At 39.0% G+C, this 21,417-nt stretch overlaps 1 protein-coding gene and 1 non-coding gene across 3 annotated transcripts; one reads left to right on the forward strand and one right to left on the reverse strand.

Annotated features, from left to right (window-relative positions):
- Positions 1-4,144: 4,144 nt before the first annotated feature.
- Positions 4,145-4,217, reverse strand: trnar-ccu (transfer RNA arginine (anticodon CCU)). Its single transcript has one exon. It is a non-coding gene; the product is annotated as a tRNA-Arg (tRNA).
- Positions 4,218-4,487: 270 nt separating this feature from the next.
- ift56 (intraflagellar transport 56) lies at positions 4,488-20,717 on the forward strand. 2 transcript variants are annotated; one of them, XM_030726857.1, is made up of 18 exons: positions 4,488-5,009; positions 5,098-5,294; positions 6,800-6,892; positions 7,019-7,133; positions 7,886-7,935; positions 9,390-9,535; positions 11,468-11,639; positions 12,044-12,118; positions 12,215-12,317; positions 14,033-14,088; positions 14,579-14,632; positions 14,721-14,784; positions 14,870-14,958; positions 15,260-15,343; positions 15,431-15,500; positions 18,098-18,204; positions 19,968-20,101; positions 20,247-20,717. In XM_030726857.1, exons 2-18 carry the CDS (start codon positions 5,193-5,195, stop codon positions 20,359-20,361), a joined length of 1,629 nt encoding a protein of 542 aa, XP_030582717.1. In that variant the 5' UTR covers positions 4,488-5,009; positions 5,098-5,192; the 3' UTR covers positions 20,362-20,717. The 2 variants fall into 2 exon arrangements, with proteins under 2 accessions (XP_030582717.1, XP_030582707.1); XM_030726847.1 differs by having other exon boundaries at positions 5,151-5,294.
- The last annotated feature ends 700 nt before the right edge of the window (positions 20,718-21,417 follow it).

Raw genomic sequence — 21,417 nt, forward strand, 5'->3', positions numbered from 1 at the left:
TCAGCATCAATTAGTACCTCAAGTCTTTCCTCCAATATCAGACTCCAGTCCTCTGCAGCTGGACTGCAGCTGGCATCGGAAGCCATTTTTCTGCTCTGAAGAGCTCCTGTGACCTGGACGAATATAAACCAATTCAGATTATATTAAAGCTTTGAGGTGAGAGGTACACACTTTGTTTTACTGTGCTCATCAGCTGTAATGGACACTAACCTCCATACCTCCATGTTTCACATGAAGTTTAATTGTTGCCATCAACAAAGACCAAATTAAATATCAGAAAATGTTTTTTGCCTTCACAGTTGACCATTTACATGCAGGTAGATTTAGCTGAAACTCATTCTCACTCTGACGACATAAGACAGATATGCTGGTGACGTAATTTTAAGTGTATTGTTAACCCAACTTCAGATGACAGAGGTAAGGTAGCAATGGGTTAATCTAGTCAGGCTTGACAGCCAAAAGTAAAATAGAGTGAGGCACTGGATTCATTTTGTTTGCAAAACATTTATTGAAGTCACTGAAGCCTGCGCACGTTTTCCTGAACAATTCTGTTTAGTAAATTTATTTCCATTTGACACAGAAGCAAAATGGGGAAGTTCTGTTTGAGCTCATGCATCTTTCCCTGCCTTTTCACTGTGAACACCTGATTTAACTCAAATGCTTATGTTTTCTGTCACAAAACCGAATCTTTAGTGTGCATCACAATCTGCCAGCAGTCACCATCTGTATAATTATTAGTTCACCTGTCTCTGAAAAGCGCAGCATCAATAAAAATGGCTTACTTTCTTGCTTGTGATTGACAAGCAGCTTTATGAGCATGAAGTTTCTCACTCAGATCCAGAGTTCAGAAAAAGGGACGTCACCATCCACTGGGAGATGTTATGGTGGCTACATGCGTCTTTTATGGGGTTGTTGACGTTATGTGCATATTTTGGTGTCCAAGTTCATCATTTCTGTTTAAAATCATTTAATCAATCTGTGACTTGTAGGAGTTAATGCTATAAAAACTTTATTAGTTTGAATGCATTTTCAATCTATTCAAGCAGGTAGAAAGGTCCCTTTAAATGAACTGATTGAAAAGATAGTTAAACAAATTTTGAAATATTAATAAATTTATAATTAAACACTTTTTTAAATTATTGAAATTGTTCAAATAAATCACAATTTATAAATACCAACAGTTTTAAAGCTGTTGAAAGAACTTAAACTATTTTGTCCAGCAGTTTGTATGTTCTGAGATGTCAGGTTGGTGCAACCATAGACATGAGACCTTTATTAAGGTTATTATATTATGATCATTATGGAGCTGAAGGTGCCATGGAAGGACTGCTTGGGGGAGGCCCACGAAAGGAAGAAGACAAAGTATGAACAGCTGGTGGCAGACTGTCGAGAGCAGGGCTGGAAGGCGAGGTGCATACCCACTGAAGTAAGCTGCCACTCACTCCACAGAGCACTCGGTGTGCTGGGCATCACAGGAGAAGCAACTTCAAGATGCTCTGGATGAAGAGAGAAGGTCCATGGGACAAGTGAATGCCACCTGAACACACTGAGGACTCCAGGTTACATCACTGATGTGTTCAGATGCACCAGTAGGTGAAGATACAATAGAATAGAATGCTTTTATTGTCATTATACAGGATGTACAATAAGACTGGAGGGCCACTCCTGTTCAGTGCCATGCAATAGAAAGTCAAACTCTCTAAACTAAAAATATAACAATCTAAAAATATACAGAAAATAAAAAACAATGTATAAAATATACAAAAAATAAAATGTATTAAAAATACAGAAAATAAGAGAATGTATAAAAATATATACGTTGTAAAAAAGTAAAATAAGTGTATACATATAATGATGAAGATGGTGAATATTGCACTTGGTGAATGAATATTGCACTAGTGAATGAATACTGGATATTACACAATATAGGAGTGATGTATGTAAGACATAAGAAAGTCATAATAGTGCAAATTATATTTGATCAGAGGACCTCGTTGGGGTCTTTATGGCTGTCTGAAAAGTGTTGTAACTTTTACTTAATGCCTCAGCATAAAAACTTGGAAAGTTTGAGCTCACTGTATATGTAAAACTATAGGATAAATATTTTCTGTCTGGATCTCTACGTGCTGTGATTGCTGCATTCCTATTGAATGTTGAATGCCACTGTGGTCCAGCCACAGTGGCATAATATGTTAGTTCAGAATGCATGATATTTATGAATGAAATGTTGAATTATTTGGTGCCATGATCTGATACAGATACAGCGGGTGTGATTAATCTACAGCCTTAGCAGACTGGTGGTTTGGGTTGTACGTCACATAATGGCATATTTATGGCCTTTATTGTTAAACCTTGAGAATATCAGGAGTGACTATAACAGCTGATGGATGTAAGGGAAGATGAGATAATGCCTGATGAAACATGGTCACAGTGATTTACACCTGCTGGCATATAAATGCAATTTTACCTAACTGATTTACTGCTAATAAAAAAACATAAAAGCTATAACTAACTATAATCATTTACATGAATTTGTCGTTACTGGGGAACCTTTTACATTCTTACTCTCAGACACATCAAATTGAGGCTTTCTTCACATTCCCAGTTCTCCCACAGTCCCTCCTTAGTTAAATCTCCACAGCATCTCCACAACAGTGAACATAGGTGGCCCTGATCTCCCTGGGGCCAGCCGTCACACACCACAGGGTCACTGTTCACCCACAGCCAGCCGTCATCCAGGTAACGCAAGCCAATCCACACCCGATCGACGGTGTGGTTGTACTGGATTTTAGCCTGGGTCAAAGTGGTCATGCAGTTAGACAGCAGGGTGATGAGGTCAGTGTTACTCTGTCTGCAGTGCCTCAGAGCCGCCTCACAGGTCTTTTTCTCCTCCACCACATTCAGGCCCAAGCAGGAGATACTGTCAAGTTGTAAGCTGATACAAGAGATCTGTCCATTTTTTGCAGCGTTCCTGAGCAAGGCCTGTATTGAAGCTAATTTGCAAGCACTGGTAAGAAAGAGTGCTCCAATGGTGATCTTCTCCAGCCCCCTTCTCAACGGAGGAATGACATTGTTGTTTTTTGTCTCTTTCAATTAGACTGAGTCAAAGGAACAAACGCATCTGACACAGATCATTAACGAAGCAGTGTGCCTATAAAACAAATATCAATATGGACATGCAAAGATGTCTTTTGTAGTGTTTTCTATGTCTGTACTACCTTATTTATTGTGGGGAATAAACAAATCCTGTTTACCTGCCTACTTACTTACCTACCTATGTACGCAACCTCCTGAGAATGGTTTAAACAAATAAGTTATTTGCTTTTCAACTTCATGCATCTATAATTGTGTTTTTGCTGCTTTGCAGTCTGCTTTAGATTGTGTTCTGCCAGTGAAACTGTCACCCCAAACTTGTGCACAGGTATAACTGTGAGATTGTTGGCTTGTTGGCTTTCTGTAATGTTATGTCCTTATCTTACAAGATAAACTACTTTCAGATGATCATTTCTTTGATTTATCATTGTATAAACAGCACTGAATTGAAGAATGAATAATGCTGATTGTGTTTCTGTGTGGAGTTTGCATATTCTCCCCGTGTCCGCGTGGGTTTTCTCCGGTTACTTTGGTTTCCTCCTACAATTCAAAGACATGCTGTTACTGGGGTTAGATTAATTGGGGATTCTAAATTGCCCATAGGTGTGAATGTGACTGTGAATGGCTGTCTGACTCTCTGTGTTAGCCCTGTGACAGGTCCGTGACCTGTACAGGGTGTACCCTGCCTCTTGCCCTATGACAGCTGAGATAGGTTCCAGTTTTTAGGAAATCACTTTTATAAAGGACAACCAAATTAAAAAAAAAAATAATGCAAGAATGTGCCAAATAGAAACAGTGACAGTAAAAAAATAAAATAACAAGAAGAAAATTTCATAATACACTCTATAAAGTTTGGTATAAAGGGTATTTCCTTTTTAATCATCCAAGGGCAGAACTTAATTAACTGGAGATTTTATGTGCAAGAAAATACAAGCAGTTATAATGCCTAACACTCATGTGCTTATCTTTATTGTAATGTTTGCCTCAGCTTCACATACTTAAAATAAAAATTTTTGAGAACGAAAAACTACCGAGTTTCAAGAAAATAGCCCACCCCAGATGGGACTCGAACCCACAATCCCTGGCTTAGGAGGCCAGTGCCTTATCCATTAGGCCACTGGGGCGCGCACGTTTCCCGTGCCTGGAAATTCTGTTAACATTATATGTGTAATTCGGCTGAAGGAGGTGGATCTGTGGTAGATGTTTTCTGCTGTTAGAAAATCATATATCTGTTTTTATTTCTGTTTTTAAATGTATATAATAATACAGCTCAATGCAACGGCGCAGCCGATACTCGCATCAGGTTGCTAAGCAACAAAGAACAAACCCCCCTTAGTCAAGTTGAACCCAGAAGATCTGAGCTGTTTCCTGTTCAACGGCCAACTCCGATTGCCCACAAAATAAATGTCACCCAAGGGCAATATTTAAAAAGGCAATTTTTCCTTCGACGACGCTTACAAACTTTGTATTCAGCTCGCTCAGAGGATAAAATAATGCGCCCCATATTAAAAAAATTTTACGCTGAAAAAGTGTTAAACCGTCTCACTAAATTATCAAGTCTGTTGCTCGAAACATTAATTTGAAAATTCCAGAGCGGAAAATCTCAAACACGTTGTCGTTAACTATAAATTAGCTAAAGCTATCGAGCTCTAAGGTAGAAAATTGCGCCACGCAACAGTGTAAAACTTATTTTATCTTTTTTTTTTTTTTTTTTCTCTCACGACACCGTTAGCCGTAAGATAATGTAGTTTACATTGGTCCCGTTGTGGGGTTTTAATGAAAGATAAATCAAACAACGACAGTTAAAGCTAAAATGTTGCGGATGTAATAACATAGCAAGCAACAAACGTTACCTAGGCTCGTGATAACCAAGTCTCGGCTCACCGTTATCTCTAAGGGAAAGACTCGTCGAAATGGTGAGCTGGAAACTTAATGCCAGGGCCATTCTGATGTCTTATAATATTATGCATTTTTGCTTGTTTTGTTTTGTTTTGGTGCCACCAGCCCACTGGAAGCTGTGACATAACTCGGGACAATAAAATTGTGTCCCTCGATAGATCCTCTCTCGGGTGAAGCCAGCCGTGGGAGGAGAGTCACCGATGAGCATCGGTGATAAAAAGAAGAGAAATAAAAGCAAGATCCCCCGTTTGGAGGAATACCTGCAGCAGAGAGACTACCTGGGGGCCTTGACGTTATTAGAGGTACTAAAGGAAAAACTCAGTACACATCTCTGGGTATCAAGTGCATAACACAAGGTAAAACCCCTACACTTATAGAGCGATAAGCCCAAGCATCAGATGATCCTCCATATACAACCACTTAACAATAGTGGGGAGAAAGAACTCCCTTTTAGCCAGAAGAGACCTCAGAAAACAAATAGGATACACAAACAGTCTGTTTCTGGATGAGGCTCTCCTCTTTTTAACCTCCTTCAGTCCTTTGTCTCTTCTCTGGAGTTTGATAAAAGGCGACTGGACTTCTTTTTGTTTCTTTAAGATGTTTCACCTCTCATCTGAAAGGCTTCTTCAGTTCTCAAACCAAATGGCAGCGAGACCCAGGTATTTAACCATTGTGGGCGTAGTCCCCTGGGTCTGAGTGGGAATTCTTCTTTGTGGATCTTTGGGAGTCCATAAATGCATGGAGTAGTTTCTCCAGGGTACAGATGGTAGTAAGTGGGGTGGCCAATGGCTTTTTCCTTTTCAAGTTGTTGTAGGCAGCAGATGACCTTTTTCTTGTAGGTGCTTGTGGGGTCTCATCTGAAGACCTCATAAGTATTGTTGTCATTGAGGAGTGTAGTGTAGTTTAGGGGTTAAATACCTGGGTCTCTCCACCATTTGGTTTGAGAACTGAAGAAGATCTGACGACTGTGGAGGCCATTTGAGTACAGTGTTCAAGAAACCAGTTTGGCTTGATTTGAGGTCTGACATGGCAAGTTATCCTGCTGGAAGCAGCCATCAGAAGATGGGTACATTTTGGGCCCAAAGTGTGCCAAGAAAATACCTCCCACACCAATATACCACCAGCAGCAGCCTGAACCCATGGGAACTGTAACCTCAGTTTCCCGTTCTTAGCTGACAAGAGTGACACATGGTGTGGTCTTTTGCTGCTGTACCCCATCTTTTCCAAAGTTCAACATGTTGTGCATTCAGAAATGCATACCTTGTTTGTTATGAGTGGTTATTTGAGTTACTGTTACCTTCCTGTCCACTGGAAGTAGAATGTCCATTCTCTTCTGACCTTTGACATCAACAAGATGTTTTCATCCAGAGAACTGCCACTCATTGAATATTTTCTCTTTTTTGGATCATACTCTGTAAACCCTAGATATACCTGTGATGGGAAAATACCCTTAGATCAGCAGTTTCTGAAATACTCAGAGCAGCCTGTCTGGCACCACCAACCATGCTGTGCCACTTAAATCACTTTTCTCCCCCATTTTGATGCTCAGTTTGAAATTGATTGTCACTGCTGTGTGAGCTGATCAAACTAGAACAGCATACAGTAGATTTCTGTTTTCTCTTCTAAGACACGTAAAGTAAAAGCTCTTTTTGATTGATTTTTTTTTTCCCTGTATCTTGCAGATTATCCCTGTCATACCCAGGAATTAGAGTTTCAGAATAGAATCACACCCTTCTCTATACTGCAGGCAACTGTGTGTTACTGAGGTGTTGCTGCAGCTGCTGATGAGTTGCTGTGTCATGTCTAGTTTCAGAAAAATACTGGAGAGAAAGAGGAGTATGCAGACCTCTGGATTGGGTACTGTGCCTTTCACTTGGGGGATTACAAGAGAGCTATGGAGGTAATTTTTGTTGTATGTGTGAATCAGTGTGTTTACCTTGATACACCCCCCCAAATACTTTTATTTACACAACATAATACTTTTGTAGGGTTATGTCTGTAATATTGCCTTTCCATTTTCTGATAGGAATACAAGTCTATGACCATGAAATCTGAATGTCCAGCTGAGGTTTGGGTCTACTTGGCCTGTGCCCTGTTTTTTCTGGGACTCTATAAAGAAGCAGAGGAGGCTGCATCCAAGGGTAGGCAGAGATTTGTGATGTTTTTTTTTTTTTTTTGCCTAAATTGTGTACAGTGTTGTTGAGGGGCAAAGGTGTGCCAGCGTTCTTTGGGATTATTAAACCTTTTTTACCAAATAAAAAGGCTGAGTCCCAGACTGGGACCTGTTTGGTTAAGTCAGAGCAGAAAAAATGTTTGATGTTTTGATATATAAATGGTGTAATTACTTGGTTCACCAGTTGACATGAGGCAATTTTTTTTTTTAAAGCAAAGTTGATTGATTGGTCATACTTCAAATGTTCATCACATGCAGATTGCATGTGGTATGTTAACCAGATGACTTCCAACATTAAGGCTAATTTGACCATATGTGCTGTCATTTAACATTTTTAAACTTTTATTTATTTATTTTTACAATAATTGGTCCAATAGACACTGCAATAGTTTGCTCTCAAAAGAGGCTCCTCGTCTTGTGTACCATTTGCTATTTATGTGGTTTAGCATTTATTTTAAGCCTTTCATTGCAACAAAAGCTTACAAGATTAAACAAAGTGCTTTTATTTTTAAATTTAAAAAACCCTCAATATAAACAGAGAGATTCAGGAGATTTAACGTGTTATTCTGTATGATTGAAGAACCACCTCCCATTAAAACCACTGCAGATTCTTTGTGTAGTGTGCAATGATGCTGTTCTATAACCACTAAGAGCGAGGCAATGTTGTAATAAATTGTGGTTTGCTGTCTAACTAAATTTGGTGTCTCATGTACTCTGTAGCACCAGTATCCCCCCTCCAAAACCGGCTGCTGTTCCACTTGGCTCATAAGGTTTGAAAATAATCTTACTATTATCACACTCATATATTTTCTGTACTTTGTCTGACTGCCGTGTTATTGCTTGTTTGCTGATTCTGAAGTTGTTTTCATCTACTTTTTGTTTGTTCCCTAAGTGTGATTTGTGTTTTCTTGCCCTCTCTCCCTTATCTTTATAATTCCAATCACCAGTGCCGCCGGCAGCACTTAATTTCATTAACCCACGTAGACATTCCCACCTCCTCCACTCTACAATTCATAGTGATTAATTCATGTTTTTTTTCTGAAACTTGCACTAACCTGATACAACATCACCATAAAACGCTGATTAGCCTAGCAGCTAACAGACCAAGAGTTAGCTAAGGAGTCACAACATTGTAACAGTTATATGTTGGATATAGCCCAGAGGAATGTGTAGTTAAGCAGGATTCCCTAATTTAGCAGCAACAGGTCAGCACATGTACAGTATCTATTATCCAAAAAAGTATCCAAATGAAGCCATTACAACAGCACAATCACAAAGCCAGGTAATGGGATAAAATGAAATTGTTTTCCTTTCAGTTCATTCTGTGTTGTTTGATTATCAGACTTTAGCATCAGCATCGGTTCCAATGTCATGACCTCCATCAGTCCAAGTCCACTCAGTTCTTTCTCAGTTATCAAGATACCTTTGATATATATTTGAGCTTTAAAGCCAGCTGGAAGAGTGCATAGCACTGGCAGTACACATGGACAGATGCCACTTAGAGCAGCTTCTGTGGATCAAGTCTGACATCATGTTGCCAGCAGTGCTGACTTTTACAGATTCTCAGCAAAATGTATGGTTGTTTTTGTGTTTGCAGAGTAGCGCAAACTGAACTGGTTAGTTTTCAGTATTATGGTGTAGTGTAGATTAAGGGACTGCATTGAACTCATACAATGCAGACAGTGTGTCCATCTTCACTGCTTGGTTTGATCAAGCGTAGTCATATTTAATTTAAACTGAGGGTACTGTTTAGTTTCACTCCCCACATTCTGCCTTATACACTAACTTCATAGCATCTAACAGTTGGAAAGCAGCCATGATGTAACAACTGCTTATATCTTGTTGAATTCAGTTGGCTAAGAGCGTTAAACCTCAGAGCAGTAGCAGCATATGTCAGCTGATCACAGCCTGAACACAAAGAAAACTCTACTAGCATTAACAATACAAATTATTACACGTGTTATTTCTAAGCGATTCTTTCCCTAATGATGCGCTGCTACTCCAGATCTGTCAAATCCCACTTTAAACATTGTTTATTAACATAAGGAGAGGAAATGTCTCACAACACAACAATAATCAACTAAAAAAATATTCAAAATAGAAAAGAAAAAAAGCATGTCTGAAAATTATAGGCACAGCACATGCAGGATTACAGCTCCCGTGGCCAATCACAGCTCTGATTGCTGTTTCCTTCTTGTCCTCTGTCTTCATATCATGTCCTCAGTTCAACGATGAGAAGAGGCTGATGAGTTTCCACCAGAACCTGGAGGATGTGACAGAGGACCAGCTGAGCCTGGCATCCATCCACTACATGCGCTCGCACTATCAGGAGGCTATAGACATCTATAAACGCCTTCTGCTGCAAAACAGGTCTGTGGCTTCCCTTCCCTTTTAGGCTTTGAAATTTGTTTCACACTTCTGCTGTACTTCAGCTGATCTCAAGACCCCTTTAAAAGGTGAGAGCTTTTAATGAAGAAGTATTAGATTTTATGAGCTTCGTGCCTCATGCAGACACATAGATAATGCCGTTGTCAGTGCAGGAGACCTGGTGAGTTGGCTTTCCTCGAACCTGTGTACTGTATTTGTAGTATCCAGGTTATAAAAATGAAAATACTCTGATTTCACCAGACATCTCCTGCCACTTCTTGCAGAGTTATTGTAAATTTGTGGATTTATATCATGTGTGAATCAACAGTTTTTTTTTTTAAACTGTGTTCACAGTACTAGATCTGCCACCTGCCAGCAGCTCTGAGCACAGCTACTTCTTCTCACGGCTAACAGAGAAATGCAAAGATTTTGAAGCAGTATTAAGATCATTCCTGAAAAACTCAGCTGACTTTTCCGAAACCTTGATGCACCTCATTTGCCTTAGCTGGACTGCCATTACTCAATCCTCCCCCTTGTTTGTGTCTGTTTGTTCCTGTAATGACTTTTTAATCTCCATCTAACTTCATTAAAATATATATATTATTGAAAAATAGACTTCTATAAAAACATTTGCTGTCCAGGGTTTCTCTTTCTTACATGTGGAAGATAGAAGGAGATTTTTCGTGCCAGACATGTTCTCACTACTGGAAATAGTGTGTGGTTTTTGGCGAGTGGTGGCGTCTGGGTACAGGCTACAGGAGATGGGCCGCATGACGCCTGCTCACTATGAATTCTTCAAACAGTTACCTGCTCTATCCTCACATCAGCTCAGCTGAATGTTATACAATGTTACTTTGTACTGGGGAGCTGGCGGAGTAAAGTCCATTTAATGCCTGATCTGACTGATTTGAACATTTCTAGGTGTTACCGTTAGATAATGTCCACAAAGTTTGTGGCTGCAGTGCACGTGTGAAGTAGCTAAAGCGTGGAGAGTAACCCATTAGTTACAGACTTTATTCCACAGATTATATTTAGAGTCTAGGCCTTCAAATCTCGGTGTTTTCAGAGTCACCATCAAATTAAAAAAATCTTTTTCAACTCCTATCATATTTAAGAATCAGAATGTATATTAACACATGAAAAAGCACCAGAAAATGTGTCGATTTGAAGTGCATGACTGTCTCTCAGTTTAGATTTATATATGTAATGTTTACAGTGTGTTCTCTTGCACACAGCCTTCTCATGTCAGATAAAGTGATAGAGCGATAACTGCCAACCCAAATGAGCTGTATTGTGGCCATGTGCCGATGGACAGATGTGTTTTTTTTTTTTTGTGAGAGTTTTTCAGCTAAAATTGACACAGTTAGTTACTCTGTACGCTCTTTCGAGAAACTCCATCTATCCATTTTCTTAAACAGTTTATCCAACTTGGGGGTCATGAGGGTGCTGCAGCCTGTCCCAGCTCCCAGTGGGTGAAAGGCTGGGTACACCCTGAACAGATTGGCAGTTTAACACAGAAAGAGAAAACCAACCACACTCACCTACAGCAAATTTAGAATCACTGTTAACCTAACAAGCACGTCTTTGGAAACCTACACAGAGATAACATGCAAACTCCAACTGGCCGGCAGGTTTGAACCCAGAACCTTCTTGCTGTGAGGTGACAGTGCAAACCACTGCACCACCAACACAGAAAAATATGCTTTTAATAACTTTTCTCATTTAGATGCTAGAACATTTACACAAATAGTTTGAGGAATATCTGGGAACTGAGGGCTTAATTAAGTGTTATATGGCTATAAGGTGTGTATTTTAGGGATGAATAATTATATAATAAGAATTTTATATATTGATATATTTGTTATTTATTAAAACAAGAAGAGAAAATTGGCCTGAAAGTCAGTTGTATAACCTTATTAAATCTTGTCTTTTCAGAGATTTTCTGGCTCTGAAAGTGTACGTGGCTCTGTGTTACTACAAGTTGGACTACTATGATGTCTCCCAAGAGGTGCTCGCTGTGTACCTGCAGAGTATCCCTGATTCCACTATTGCTCTCAACCTCAAGGCCTGCAACCACTTCAGACTTTACAACGGCAAAGCAGCAGAGGTACTGAGTGTTGGATGGCTACATGTCCTGGTCGATATTTTGGTGGTTCTTGGTTTTTTTTTTTTTTTTTACCTGTTTTCACTTATTTTGTGTTCAGACTGTTGTAAACAGAACTGTGTAATATGGTGTTATTTAGAATGTTTAGGGGTAAACATAAAAAAAGTTGATATTAATGTAACAGTAATATAGAATCATTCTCTTTTTCAGCTTTTCCCATACTGCATATCACCATTTAATGTTAGAGCAGCATGAAAAGTCCAACAAATAGTAGGGTTTCTAACATTTGTGTGGGGCTGATGTGCTCGTCCTCACGCTCCGTTACAGCTGAGCTGTTGCCCTTTTATATTTCTTAGATGAAAGTGACTGCTGGTAGGTTTGACTCGTGTGTGCACTCTCCCCCTTAGGCTGAGTTGAAGAACCTAATCGACATCTCCTCTTGCTCCTTTGAGTTTGCTAAGGAGCTTATCCGACACAACCTGGTAAGCTCTCCACAAGCTCCAGCTGTAAGTGAGTAGGTGTGAGATTCATGTGTGCATGCATTAGTGACTGACACTCTGAATCCCTGTGTACTGCAGGTGGTGTTTCGTGGCGGGGAGGGCGCATTGCAGGTACTGCCTCCTCTGATCGATGTGATCCCTGAAGCCAGACTCAACCTGGTCATCTACTATCTCAGGCAAGGTGTGTAGCCACAGCACTGCAGGTTTTTTAATGGGAGCAAAACAGGATTAGACAGGGTGTGCTAGTATAGAGTGCGGCAGGAATGAGTCCTCATGTCCTTCTTGTTCCCTTGTCTGGAAGTAAGTTACATGAGGTCTATGGTTTGTAAAAATATTAGAAGTTTTCATGTTTTGTTCTTTAACAGGAAATAGAGAGGTAAATACTTCATTCTTATTTTCTAACAAGTTGCTAAATGAGACTACAAACATCATCAGCAACATTTAGCATCATCACACCAGACAGAGATGCGTAGTGGGGGTGATACTAAATTGTTAACCATCCATCCAGCCATCCCTCCCATTCATCTGCACCATTTATCCGGGTCTGCGTTATTGGAGCAGCAGTCTAAGCAGAGATGCTCCTCCAGGGTTACACTGAGGTGTTCCCACGTCAGCTGAGAGATGTAATTTAGACAGTTTGTCCCTGCTCTGCCCCGGGTCTCCTTCTAGTTAGACATACCTGAAAAACTTTTCCAAGAAGGTGTGCAGAAGGTGTCCTAGTGAGATCCCTGGCTCCTTTCAGTGTGGTGGAGTAGTGTCTTTACTCTTAGCTCCTCATGAACGAGCTCCTCACTGTATCTCTAAGGCTAACCAAGTCACCCTTCTGGAAATTTTTTTTTTTTTTTTGCCACTTTTATCCAAAGTCTCATTCTTTTGGTCGTTACCTGGCGCTCATGGCCAAGTGAGGGTATGAATATAGATCGACCGGTAAATCAACAGCTTTGCCTTGTACTCTGCAAGGATAATAGTAAAATAAGCTTGAGATGATTATTGTTGTGAACTGGTGCATTATGAATAAAAAAATTCAATTGAACTAATCCAAAACATATGGAAACTCCTCTTGACTGTTGGCCTACAAAGGAACATTAGCCCTTTGGTATGCTGTAGTTTAGGGGCAAAAACTTTACAAAATAAAGCAACAAATCTGACCTTGAGCACTACTTGGGTGAAGACCCATTAGCTGATTATTGTGTGCAAGTTTCACTGAATTCTGACCAGTATTGTAGAAGAAGTAGCAATTCTTGTGAACTGGGGGGGCACTAGTCTAAAACTAAGAAAACACTTGGATATGAAGTTAAATTTTAGGCCTGTTTAATGGACAATGTCAGAAACTCATGTTATGAACGTGCTTTATGAACACTGCACATTATACTCACAACAAACAACGAAGAAAAAAAACTTGATGTTAAATATATGAAAACGTGTTACTGCAAATTATGTTTATGCATCATTAAAATATGAGAAAATAACATAAAAAAAATGAATACATTGCGACGGAAAAGTGTGGCACATTGTGCCGCACTTTATGAACAATGCTCGTTCTACAATTTATGACACACATCTCAATAAAAGTTCAAATCTAAAATGATAAAACAATACAACACAAACATCCATCTATCCACACTGGGCATCAATTAAAATCTTAACAATTAGGCTAACCAACTAGTACATCTGGTACAGACAAGTGACAATAGCAATGATTAGTCGTCTAGTTGACTAGTGGTGCACATCCCTAGATCAAATGTAACATGATGCACCCTTTCTTTATTTAATACTCACAGCATCACATTTATCTTGCAGTATCACTGTTTAATTATAATAGATGTTCATTTCGTGTAAAACTGAATTAATTACCAGAGTGTTCAGGAATTCACCTACTCACATTTCTGCTCACAGATGATGTCCAAGAGGCTTACAACCTCATCCAGGATTTGGTACCCACCACGCCTCAGGTGAGGTTAAGTTTTAATGTTGTCCTTTTAAATGTTTTTTTCCTAATGTTTAACTCAGTCTGCCCAGTTTCATTTTAATATATTTGTTACTTTTTTTGTAAAGTTTAACTAGAGTTAGTGCTGTTATTTTAAAAGTTACTGTATGTTCTGTTACAGGAAAGATGTCCAATAAAAAAAAACAAAACAAACAACAACACAATCCTGGCAGATAAAATGAACCCTGTTAACAAAAACAGTTTTTATCGTCCACTTACGAGTTCCCAAGGAGATTTTTCTTTCCTCTGATCAGCTTTTTTCATCTTCAAAAGCACTTTAATGTCTCCTGGATCTGAAACCATGTGAAACTCATGAAGTGTTTGGCTTTTGTATTCCTTTTATGTATTTTTTTTTCTTACTAGTTGGAATGGATTTTGATGGGCTTTGAAGCTGTGATGAAACAATAGATCAAATGATTCACTCTGATCTTTTTTTTTGTTTTTTATTTTCACAGGAGTATATTTTGAAAGGAGTGGTAAATGCTGCGTTAGGACAAAAAATCGGATCAGTGAGTATTTCTGTAAGAGTTATATGCAAACAAAAGTGAAAGCTCTGAGTGCGAGACAAATGTATGTGATTATGCTTTTATGTTTCAGAGGGACCACTTAAAAATTGCTCAGCAGTTCTTTCAGCTGGTCGGAGGCTCGGCGAGCGAGTGCGGTACGCCACACAGAAATTTGATCCCAGTTATTATTTAAAAAATGTATTTGTTAGCATGTGTGCACAACATTTTATGTCTTTTCAGATACTATTCCTGGCAGACAGTGCATGGCCTCCTGCTTCTTTCTCTTGAAACAGTTTGAAGACGTTCTCATTTATCTCAACTCAGTCAAGGTTAGCGTTGCTCACCTCGCACATTGAATCGTTTGCTCCACTGGAGAGTGTTATTTTTTTATTCTGGTAAAATAAGAGTTGAAAAAAAGACTCCCACACGCTGGGTGAGAAGTGCCACTTCAGTGACAAGTGGTGCTTTACATTTGCGTTACATTTAGTTTTGTGTGTGTGTGTGTGTGTGTGTGTGTGTGTTTTCTTTTTTCCTTTCCCCTCCATGATTCGTTCTACCAACAAAAGGCTGACACTTGTTTTATTTCTGGACATGTGGGCACTCATCGTTTTTGTGCTTTTCTTCTTTCAGGGTTACTTCTACAATGATGATACATTCAATTTCAACTATGCTCAGGCTAAAGCAGCAATTGGCAACTACAAAGAAGCAGAAGAGGTACCCTAACTGAGCAGACATCTGTACAAGCCTGTGAATAATTAGTTTCATTTTTTCTTTTTACTGATTTAAATTTTCTGTTCACAGGTTTTTCTGCTTATTCAGAGTGAAAAGATCAAGAGCGACTATGTTTACCTCAGCTGGTTGGCACGATGCTGTATGTATAGTCAATGTTATACCAATAGTAATATATGCCACTTTATTAGGTACACCTTGCTAATACAGAGTTGGCTCCCCTTTTGCCGTTTCAATTCAGTTCAGTTTTATTTTTATAGCATTGAATCATAACAGCAGTTGCCTCAAGGCACTTTATGTTGTAAAGTAAAGAATAGAAAGAAAACCCCAATAGTCAGACAGCCAACTATGAGCAAGCATTTGGCAACAGTGGGAAGGAAAAACTCCCTTTTAACAGGAAGAAACCTCCAGCAGAACCAGGCTCAGGGAGGGGCAGTCATCTGCTGCGACCGGTTGGGGCTGAGGGGAGAGAGACAGAACAAAAGACATGCTGTGGAAATGAGCCAGAGATTAATAATAACTAATGATTAAATGCAGAGTGAAGTATAAACAGAGTAAAAAGAGGTGAATGAAAAGAAATACTCAGTGTATCATGGGAACCTCTCAGCAGCCTAGACTTATAGCAGCATAACTAAGGGATAGTTCAGAGTCAGCCCTAACTATAAATTTTATCAAAAAGGAAAGTTTTAAGCCTAATCTTAAAAATAGAGAGGGTGTCTGTCTCCCAAATCCAAGCTGGGAGCTCGTTCCACAGAAGAGGGGCCTGAAAGCTGAAGGCTTTGCCTCCCATTCTACTCTTAAGTATCCTAGGAACCACAAGTAAGCCAGCAGTCTGAGAGCGAAGTGCTCTATTGGGGTGATATGGATTTAACAGGGAGCCAATAAAGAGAAGCTGATATGGGAGAAATATGCTCTTTCTTTCTAGTCCCTGTCAGCATTTTGGATCAGCTGAAGGCTTTTCAGGGAGCTTTTAGGACATCCTGATAATAATGAATTACAACAGTCCAGCCTAGAAGTAATAAATGCATGAACTAGCTTTTTAGCATCACTCTGAGACAGGATGTTTCTAATTTTAGAGAAATTGTGCAACATATTTGTTTAATATTATGGTCAACAGTATCAAAAGCTGCGCTGAGGTCTAACAGGACAAGCACAGAGTTGAGTCCTCTATCAGAGGCCATGAAAAGATAATTGGTAACCTTCACTAATACTGTTTCTGTACTGTGATGAATTCTGAAACCTGACTGAAACTCTTCAAATAAACCGTTCCTCTGCAGATGATCAGTTAGCTGTTTTACAACTACTCTTTCAAGAATTTTTGACCTAAAAGGAAAGTTGGAGATTGGCCTTTCATTAGCTAAGACAGCTAGATCAATTGATCGCTTTTTAAGTAATGGGTTAATTACTGCCATCTTGAAGGCCTTTGGTACGTTGCCCACTAGTAGAGATAGACTGATCACATTTAAGATTGACGCATTAATTAAATAGTAGGACTTCTTTGAGCGCCAGCAACCATGCCATATTCAAAGTCACTTTAATCATTTTACATCCCAATTCTGACACTCAGTTTCAAATTCAGCAAGTTGTCTTGATTGTGTCTATATGCGTAAATACGTTGAGTTTTTGCCATGTGATTAGCTGATTAGATATTGTGTTAATGAGCAGGTGAACAGGTGTACCTAATAAAATGAGTGTAGTTCTGTTGTATTTTAGTTTTCAAATAGCATAATTCATACAGGAAACAGTCTTAGAAAAATAATTAAAGGCAAAAATAAAAGACAATAATTAAGAAGTGCAGTGATTTATCACTGTCTGGGGTTTTTTCCTGCTTAAGGAATTTGTGGTGTCCCACAAAGAGATTTCAGCCAGAGCTAGATTAAATTTCCCAATTTTAATCACACAGTTTCTGCAGTTTTGTCATCAGCATAAACTCATCACCATGCTATACGCAGACTTACCATGCATGTATATGTGTAGTCAGCCCATATACAGTTAATTAAAAAGTTAAGCAATAAAAACAGTGCATCGATCACAACAGGGTTTCCAAAAAAAAACAAAACAAAAAAAACCAGAAAAAAATCTGTCCTGAGCACCTCTGAACAGATCACAGGCTAACTTTGGCACAAAGATTAAAAGGTGCTAAACAAGTTTGGCTGATACTGTCAAAAATAAAACTGTAAGAGTAATCCTCACTCCAGCAGGCCGCCATCATGAGAACACTGTCTGTTAATTTCACTCTGCTGATAAGACGTTTGTTCAGTATGAAGATGAGTTTTGAATATATTATAAATAAATGTGTAACAACCAAACAAGGAGCATAAATGATGGTGTTTCCTAGTTGCTGCTGCCAGCTACACAAACATCTGCAAAGCCTTTTTAGGCAGCCATGAAAAAACAGTCATCTCCATCTGATCACATGAAAGCTCTTAGATACCTTTACCCGGTGAAAACAGAACTGAGAAGACTTTTTTACTCGTTCGCCGAGGCTGGGGCTTCAATCAAACATTTCCAGCCTCAGGCCTGTAAAGAATTTAAGGTCTCTCCATCACTCAGCTGGAGTTTCACTCAGCAGCTCTGAGAAATGGAAATTTCTGGTAGAAGATATTTCTTCCTTTCTTGGCTTTAATCTACATCAATAAAACCTCCCCACAGACTTTAAAATGTTCCGTATTTGAATGTATAAGAGCTGAAACTGCCTGTGAGCGATGGGCTATTGAACACTGATCTTGTTCTTGTCAGACATAATGAACCAGAAGGGTCAGCTTGCCTGGGAGCTCTACCTGAAGATGGGAACTTCCTCAGATTCCTTCCATCTGCTGCAGCTCATTGCCAACGACTGCTACAAGGTGACATCATCCTCCCTCATCTTATTTATTTTTTAATAGTTCTTCCGAGCCTCGGCAATCGGGATAAAACAAGTCTGTGACAGTGTCAAAAAGCTATCTACATTGTTCCAAAATACATTTGTGCTTTTCTTCAGAATAGACATGTCATAATTGAGACCTCACAGGGTTCATTTTTACTTACAGTCTAAATATTTTAGCAAAAACTAATTGATCAGCCGGGATACGCCCGCTGGTGACTCTAAATAAGCGAAAAATGATCGCAACATAATTATGATGGTTAATTCATTCATTTATCCTGCAAAGATGAAAATTCACAACTTTTTAGTTAGACAAAAGAAACAATCTGAAGACATCATTGTGGTTTCATTTTTAGAATTTTTTTCAGACTGACTGATAAACTGGTTTATGAAGGAAGGATTGACCTCATTTTTAATTGCACCTTTGGTTTAAATATTTTTGGGCCTTTTGGAGAATTTAAATAAAGTGTAGCAGCTGATTATTTGATACATTATTGATGATGGTTCAGGAGGTAGAGGAGATTGTCCACTAATCGGAAGGTCAGTGGTTCAATCTCTGGCTGCTCCAGTCTGCTTGCCAGTGTATCCTTGGGCAAGATACTGAACCCTGAGATGCTCCCGATGCGTTCATCGGAGTGTGAATGTGTATGAATGTTAGATAGAAACAGCTTAGATGTAGGAAAAGGTGCTTGTGTGAATGGGTGTGTAAATGAGGCATGTTGTATAAAGTGCTTTGATTGCTCAAAAAGAAAAGCACTGTTTAAGAACCAGCCCATTTACTTGCTGATTATTTTCACGACTGACTGATCTTCCATTGTCTGTGAGACAAAAATCTGTCATGGTATCAAACTGAGAAAAGCGGAAAATTCTCAGCCAGATAACCACAACAGTATTTAAATTTGTGTTGTGTGAGAGGCAAATACTGAATCTTGCTGCTGCATGTCTTTATGTGGCTGCTTGCTTGTTAAAACACCTTAATTTATTTCTGAAGGCAGGAGTCCTTCAGTTCACTTGTGTAACATTTCTAAAGCATACCTGTGTCCTGAATTCTGAAATGTCAAATGTATTTAGAAGCCCCAAATGTCACCTTAAATGCAGAAATAGCACATTTTACTCTCCGCCTGCTGGATTTTGTGATGTTTTTCACAGGCTGTGTAGCTGCAATCATGTAGCAGTGTCCACCTTCAAAATTTACTCACCAAAAATATTTGGATATATTTTAAAGTAGATTTAATATGTTCTTCCTTATTTTCTGTCATATATATATATATATATATATATATATATATATATATATATATATATATATATATATATATACTGTTAGAGGGGTGGATGCTCATATTTAAGTAAGGTAAGCATATCAACTAGTTATCACTAAGCCAAAGGCTCAGACTTCAGACTGCTCCATTTTGATATCAGAGCAGATATCCCTAATATTGTCATCTCAGGCACACAGCTCTGACTGTGAGCACTGGAGTCCACTTGCTGTTTGCAGCCAGTCAGAAGACATGTGGCCTTAAGGAAACAAAAACTGCTTGTTTTAGAGAGTGGATTAACTGAGAAGCAGCACGAAGGGCCAGCATGTGATAATTTTATTTTGAACTGTGAATCATGCAGAACTACTTAAGAGTCCACAAACAAAAATATGGAGCTGGGAGTGAGCATAATTGTCCACCTTAAAGTGAAGGAGTTAGTTAAGAGGTTCTGGGTCCTGATGTTCATGACTGCAGTCTGTTGTTTCAGATGGGTCAGTTCTACTATGCAGCAAAGGCATTTGATGCACTGGAGAAGCTGGACCCAGCCTCCAACTACTGGGACGGAAAAAGAGGGGCGTGTGTCGGCATCTTCCAGCTTGTACTGGCAAACAAGGAGTCCAAGTATGTTTGTCTCTCTTTCCTGTGTGCTAGTTTTGGTTTTGATCATTGTGCTGTCTGCAGGAATGGGTGTGAGGTTTAAGGAAAGGAAACATGAGTTCATTCTTTATCTAATCTTGTTTCCTCACATATCCGGTTTGCTCTCTAGGGAGACCCTTAAAGAGGTGCTGACCCTCCTGCGAAATTCAGGAAACCCCCAGGTTGAGTATATCATCCGAACTATGAGGAAGTGGGCCAAAGACAACAGAGTCCTCCTCTCGTGAGAGCCTTCAGTGCTGAGCTTCTGCTCCCTCCAAGCCTGCAATAAGAGCAGTTCCCGTCATTCAAGCAGCAGCAGTCATAATCTATGCCACATGAAGAAAGATTTATATTTCTTTACTATACTGTAGTTCTCTGTATTAAATGTGTTGATTTTCAATTTGCAATTTTGTATGTAGCTGTATTTAGATTAAACACATAATTTAACCTGACTAAACTTTTTGTTTTCTATCTGATACAGTACCTGTATCAGATCTGTACTAGTAACTGAGGGTTTTGAGTTTTAGTGTTGACTCTGGAAAAATACTTTACTTTGTAAAAACCCATAAACGTTGAATAAAAGTACATCCTTTGAAGTACATTTCACTTGCTCCTGTGGTATATCCAAGTTGCATTTTGTTGTGTATGGGCTCATATTATTTCTGGTTAGAATAAACAGTTAAAAGAGCACTCAGGTCATGCAGCATTGCACTTCTATACAGCTGTGATGGCCTTTATCTGGGATCTGTTAATAGAAAGAAATCAGTAAAAGAAGAGCCTCCTTGCTGCTGACATGTTTTTCAGGTACTGTTAATGAAGCTGCAGGTAAGGGCCTGATAGGTCTCTCTATCTCAAACTAGAGACTCTGACTTAGCTTCCTTCACTCACCATTATAATACAGAGTAGTACGAGTAGTACACAGTTTTTTTGGCCAGTTTTTTCATGTAGAATATGCTTCATTTCTGGGATCAGTCTGACCCACTTATCACAAACCGCTCAGTTCAGCTGCTCCTTTAATCAGTTTACATCTGTGATAACATAACTTCAAGTAACTAACATTTTAACATGATAAACTTTTAATAGATAGTACTGGAACAGAAGAGACCTCTTACATAGATTTTTATTAAAAATTAAGAATTCTGTTTGTCATTGTTATTTAAAACATGGCTTTGTGACGTTTTTTTTTTTCATGTTTTGCTTTAAAAAGGGCACAGCACAGTTGCACGGTGGTTACCATTGTTGCCTCACAGCAAGAAGGTTTAGGTTTGAATCCACCAGAAGCTATCTGTGTGGTGTTTGCA

Source organism: Archocentrus centrarchus, chromosome 1 (assembly GCF_007364275.1).
Source record: "Archocentrus centrarchus isolate MPI-CPG fArcCen1 chromosome 1, fArcCen1, whole genome shotgun sequence".
NCBI lineage: Eukaryota > Metazoa > Chordata > Actinopteri > Cichliformes > Cichlidae > Archocentrus > Archocentrus centrarchus.